The following is a 6528-nucleotide window of genomic DNA, read 5'->3' on the forward strand; positions in this document are numbered from 1 at the left end:
GCGATTTCGTGCATTCCTCTGAAGTGATGGATGTCCGTCTGACCTGTCCTTACTCCTGAGATGAAGAATATCTCGAGGTGCGGACGCACTAGCGATTAATACGGCCGACTTCAGACATATTTGAGAGTCCCATCACCAACACACAACATTTGTTGTAATGGATAAACGAAGATTGAACAATTCAGAAGGTAGGCTATGTGCCCACATTTGTAGCCTGATTTATGTTGCCCAATTTGGTAGCATACCATATTAGATAACAATTTTCCCCCCCTAATAGTTTCATTTTATCATACTACGGCTATAGGCCACTCATATTATAAAATGTAATATTTATATGTAGCCTATTTTTTTAAATGTTGTTACGGTATGTTGGTTAGGGGTCAGCTCCCGTTTTTGTGCTTTTATTTTGCTCCTTCATCTTCTTCATTTATTATTTGAATGTATTATGGCATTGCCAGAAGCAAAAATGGTAAGTAATAACCTCTACAATATAGGTTCTTGAGTTTAATGAAAAATATGAGGACCAACTCAAACAAGACGATCCCAAGCTTTCACCATGGCACAGGTGCTGGTGCTGCGATGTCTAGAATAGAAGGCACGCATGCCACAAATGTGAACTTTAAGTTAAAGTCCTAACAACTGTATGTTCAATGTGTGCAAATGAAAAATAATTTTGGTAAAGTCAAGTAACACCCAGCACAAATATTGAATATGTATCAAAGTGACTGAGTGAACTGCATGTGTATGTTTGAGCAGTAGACAAAGTGATGAAGGGTGATGACCTTGTATGACCAATCTCTTTAGCATGAGTCATGTCAGTCACTTGTGGACACAATGCTCTACAGAGTATGGGGCACAGTACGACCATTGTTGTTATGCCACAGAGCGGCTTGGATTGACTTCCAAAATGAAAATCGAACTCAGCTCAGCTGCTGCCTTGACCAAATAGTTGAAAAGCAATTGTGTAAGCCACACTATGTAATGGCAGGTATTTCTACTCAACAAAGTGGTTAAACTTGAAGAGCTACTAGCTGAAATTACATAGTTATGACACCATTCAATTATTTGAAGAACACTGATTGCACAGGGCAGATATAAATTCTTACATGTGAAAGGGAAAGTGGCGTATGCACAAGAAACCATTTGAATATTGTTCATATTAGGCTTCCTTTGCTCAATGGATACACACATCAGGCTAGACATGTTTGTCAATTGTCTTTTCATAATTGTTGTTTTTTGTATCAACGGTTGAACCCTTTGGAAGTGTCACTCTGACAGAAATGTGTCATTTTTAAAGCCCTGTATGCAAAACAGCCATCTACTCCTGCTCCTTAGTACGTAATAATGCAATTTTGTGTGCTCCCCATACTCCTATATTGAGTGTAGGGCAAAATTGTTACATTTAGGGCTTTATGCTGAGTATTGCCATTGATGTCATGGGGCTGCGATGAGTTAGGATGCTGAGCATAACTGCCTCCAATATGACTGAATATTTGGCTCACTGATTTACTTGGCTCAAAGATTCCCTGATCAGTCCTGCCACCGTGTGGAAAAAGATTGTCTGAGCGATCTACTCATCAAGAAGAAGTGACATTTTGAGTACAAATAACTTAAACATGTATCTTATTCAATTTACTGTGTTATGCATAACTTACTCAAATCAATGTTTTTTTTCCCACAAAAAAATAAAAGAATAAATAATAAAGCCCCAATATTTTTCTTCCCCCCACAGTTGGCTCCAAATAAGGGAAAGCATGGAAGTAAGAGAGAGAAAAGGATCTGCATTGGACTAGGGACACAGCCAAATGTATCGTAATGAGAGAAAGAGGAATATATGGTGAATAGTTGTAGAGCTTAAAAGTTTCAACAAACTGCATGTCAGAACCAGGAGGCTGCTTCTAAATGAAACCAGAGAATGATATGGTGCTGGTTGTGACCCTTCTCAGCATTGTGACCCTGATCACTGCCTTATTGAACGTTTCAGTCATACTTGCGATCATGAACACCAGAAAACTCCACCTGCCCGCCAACTACCTGATCTGTTCTTTGGCTGTCACGGACTTCCTGGTGGCCATCTTGGTGATGCCCCTAAGCGTCCTCTACATCGCCACAAAGAGGTGGATGTTGGGATGTGTAGTCTGTGAGGCGTGGCTGAGTGTGGACATGATCTGCTGCACCTGCTCCATCCTGCATCTATGTGCCATCGCCCTGGACCGCCACTGGGCCATCACCAATGCCCTGGAGTACGCCTGCAAGAGATCCCCGCGCCGCGCCGCCATCATGGTCACCATCGTGTGGACCATCTCCGTCCTCATCTCAGTGCCGCCTCTGTTCTGGAGGCACAGCGGGGATGACAACTTCGGCAACTACACAAAGTGTATCATCGAGCATGACCACATCGGCTACACCATCTACTCCACCTTCGGGGCCTTCTACATCCCCATGGCTCTCATCTTCACCCTCTACTACAGGATCTTCATTGCTGCCCGGACCTTGTACCACAAACGGAGCTCCTCTGGGAGCCTGTGTAAGAGGAGAGCTAACAGCCACAACTGGCTCAGTAGCTGCTGCATCGCACCAACGTCTCTCTGTGCGTCTGAGATGTCTACCTCGGATCCCGTGCTCAACACAGAGCTGAATAGAGTCAACGATCCCACCAGCCCAAGCCAGGTAGCGGGGGACTGGGGGACTTGTGATGAGAGGACCCAGATCTATGCCCTCCAGAGAGAGGAAGGCTGCCCGCACACTGGGCCTCATCCTGGGGGCTTTTATCCTATGCTGGCTGCCTTTCTTTGTTAAAGAGTTGCTGGTGGGCATCCGGGTGTTTCATGCCTCAGCACAGGTGTCGGACTTCCTCACGTGGCTGGGATACGTTAACTCACTCATCAACCCCCTGCTCTACACCAGCTTCAATGAGGACTTCAAAAAGGCTTTTAAGAAACTGCTCCGATGTAACAAGCGCAAATAGGACTGCTTTCTTGGCTATGTCTGGGCTGATTGTTGATTGGCTGTAGAAAATGTATTAAAGAAGCCAACTAACATTCTGAATCCTAGAATACAATTACTGTAAGAGTGGAGTAAAGGATATTTATGAGTCATGACATGATTGCGCCATAAGCTAAAAAGAGCCTTTCAATCTCAGACATTTCATGTGCTATCCTCAATGCTTATTGAGTTACATCTGCCAGGTCTAGTCTCCAACGCAACCAAGGCCGAGAGATTTAAAAACACACCGGTAAACAGAAAGATGAAGAGATAGTACTGCATCTTAAAGGGGCAAACAGCAGTTTAAACAATAACAAAGCGGACGCCACACCACTTTTTTTGGTAAACAGCTGAAGGATGGGGCTGGAGAAGTGTAAACACTCAAATTCATAGACAGAGCAATGGATGCAAGGACTGACCATCCATGATATCAATATTGTAGTTGTATCTATGTTTTGAGACTATAAAGCGTTTGTTTACAATTACATTGTTTACAAACAATGGAGTAAAACAAGCTTATATTTTGGGTTCTGATGGGTTACAACAGTTGAAATGTTACGTTTAGATGTTATGTGATACTAGGAATGTCGTCATGTCAGATGATCAAACGTTATGTAGCTGAAGATATCAATCCCAACTCCTATACCGAAATAGCTAATCATTGTCTTACCCTTTTCCCTTCTTTTGCAACGCAGCATGTGGCTTCAGAGGTGATGTTCTTTGGGACCAACATGGTTTTCTTGGACCGTAGTGGGGTTGGATAAGCTCTGGAGAAGCATGTGGCTTCAGAGGTGATGTTCTTTGGGACCAACATGGTTTTCTTGGACCGTAGTGGGGTTGGAGAAGCTCTGGAGAAGCTTCAGAGGTGATGTTCTTTGGGACCAACATGGTTTTCTTGGACCGTAGTGGGGTTGGAGAAGCTCTGGAGAAGCTTCAGAGGTGATGTTCTTTGGGACCAACATGGTTTTCTTGGACCATAGTGGGGTTGGATAAGCTCTGGAGAAGAAGTACACTGGTAGATAGGGGCACACAGGTTTGAGAGGGGGGGGGGGTCAATATTAGGAAGGTGTTCTTCATTTTTTGTACACTCAATGTTTATCATAAATATAAAAGATCAAAAAATGTATGTAGCAATCACAGATTGCCCCTTTAATATTCCACATTCATTATTTCACATACAGTATTCCTTGCATGCACTCATGTTAGCACTGTCCCAGAGGATTACAAAGCTCAGCCAGGGACTAGTCCTCATGGTTTATATAAGAAACCCCATTTATTTCACCACAAATCTTTCACTTTTGTGCATATATATTTACTTCTTTTTGGGGGGTTATAATCCTGCATGGAAAGAAGAATCAGATATTCAAAGTATTAAAAATGACTTTAGATTGAATGATTTACAAAGCAAAAGACCACGAACATAAGTTAAACTAATGAACCAATGACCCTGCCTCGCCCTCTGAGACATAACAACAGTTATCTAGTAACAACATCCCATCTGTTTAAGGGATTAAAAGCTCCCATCCAGAGTCAGGATGGAAGGATGGGAGTGTGTTTTGACTTGTGACCGCGTGTGCTGTACCTTTTTTCATTTCAAGGATTATCAGGCAGGTAGCTAAGTGGTCAATGCCTCGCAGAGATCACTGATAAGGTTGGAGGGTTTCACCTAATCCCCGTTGAGCACATGGGCAGAGGGACAGCGGTATAAAAGTTAATGGTGGGAGCAGTAGGCTCTTCACTGAACAGGCTTCCACCAAGAGACACATACAACAGGTAATGTTTTTCCACTCAGTATATTGGGTTTCCATTGTATTGTTTCACTGCTGTTTTTGTGTTTATGAGTTTTCAACTATGGTTTTCTTCATTTTTCTTTCTACAGGTTATTGCCACCTGCCACTATGATGTGCTTGTTTAAATTAACTGCAGTATCCCTCATCCTGTCCATACTTCTGTATATCGCAGACTCTTCTCCAAACAGTGACATGACAAACAGTACGTTTTACGTTACATTACTTTGAAAGTACTGTTTTTATTAATGGTCTACATGTTCTGGAAAGAAAATAACCGGTGAGTTGTTCTTGGAGTAGGTTGTCATTAGAGAGAATATAAATTGGTACATGACCTCCTTACTTCCAATAAGTGTGTGCTTACAAGGAAGAGAGACAACACATTGGTGTTGCATGGTGCATCAAGTTTACAGATCAGACTGTTCAATAGATTTTCTCTTTATTATCTTTACAGTGGGCTGTGAGGGATGCAAACTGAGGGAGAACAAAGTCTTCTCAAACCCGGGCGCCCCTGTCTACCAGTGTACAGGCTGCTGCTTCTCCAGAGCTTATCCAACCCTACTACGGTCCAAGAAAACCATGTTGGTCCCAAAGAACATCACCTCTGAAGCCACATGCTGCGTTGCAAAAGAAGGGAAAAGGGTAAGACAATGATTTTCTATTTCGGTATCGGAGTTGGGATTGATATCTTCAGCTACATAAAGTTTGATCATTTGACATGACGACATTCCTAGTATCCCATAACATCTAAATGTAATATTTAAGAACAACTCAAATTTAACAAATGTGTTTTTTAAAGCCATCTCTCTGTCTCTTGATTCTCTCTCTCCTCTCAGGTGGTGTTCGACAACATCAAGCTGACGAATCATACAGAGTGTCACTGCAGCACTTGTTATCACCATAAGTCATAAACTTTCTGTGAGGGCTGGAAATCTCCATGTTTGCAGAAGTAAAAGCTTGGCAACAGATACTATATATTTTCCACAACTCATTCCTGAAGTTCCTTGTGTTTTAAAAGCCCAGTGCAGTCAAAAATGTGATTTTCCTGTGTTTTATATATATTTTCACACTACAAGGTTGGAATAATACTGTGAAACTGTGAAAATTATGATAATGCCCTTTTAGTGTAAGGTGTTTGAAAAGACCACCTGAAATGTCAGCCTGTTTTAGTGGGATGGATTTGTGCCTGCCTGGTAATGTCACCAGGCGGTAAATTACTTAATAGACAAATAAGAGATTTCCAAACCTCTCTGCCAATAACAGCTGGTTTAAAATGTTCCCCTTCCACTCAGACCCCTCCCAGGCAGTCCAAGCAAATTCTTGCTTGAGAAATTGCTCTTTGCTAAGAAGCTATTTTTGTTTATTTTTGACCATTTTAATTGAAAACAATCACATTAAGATACTTAATTGTTACCCTGAAATGATTTGATATTGAGTTCAAAACAGCTGCATTGGACCATCAAGGGAAATCACATATTAGGAAATCACTGTGATCCACCAAAGGTGATAGTCTGCTGAGAATATTTATAGTGCTCTAATGGTCACAATTATATAAAGTTGTATTCCTGTACTGTGTTGATCAAATGTAGACTTTACTGTATGAATGTAATAATTATTCAAATGTCCTTAACATGCATATTATTTTGACACATGATCGCTCCTCTGCTTCTTTTTTAAGAAACTGATGCCTTGAGTAAAACCAATGGTTTATGGTTTTACGAGAAACACAAATATTGTTCCTCTGCCAAACCACACC

General features: G+C 41.6%; 1 protein-coding gene and 1 pseudogene across 1 annotated transcript; both read left to right on the top strand.

Annotated features, from left to right (window-relative positions):
- On the top strand, positions 1–3363 carry LOC115162551 (5-hydroxytryptamine receptor 1E-like; annotated as a pseudogene).
- Positions 3364–3794: 431 nt separating this feature from the next.
- On the top strand, positions 3795–5703 carry LOC115162552 (glycoprotein hormones alpha chain 1-like). The gene is made up of 5 exons (XM_029713979.1): positions 3795–3924; positions 4584–4758; positions 4865–4977; positions 5227–5414; positions 5609–5703. Exons 2-5 carry the CDS (start codon positions 4700–4702, stop codon positions 5681–5683), a joined length of 435 nt encoding a protein of 144 aa, XP_029569839.1. The 5' UTR covers positions 3795–3924; positions 4584–4699; the 3' UTR covers positions 5684–5703.
- Positions 5704–6528: the final 825 nt, after the last annotated feature.

Source organism: Salmo trutta, chromosome 25 (assembly GCF_901001165.1).
Source record: "Salmo trutta chromosome 25, fSalTru1.1, whole genome shotgun sequence".
Lineage (NCBI taxonomy): Eukaryota > Metazoa > Chordata > Actinopteri > Salmoniformes > Salmonidae > Salmo > Salmo trutta.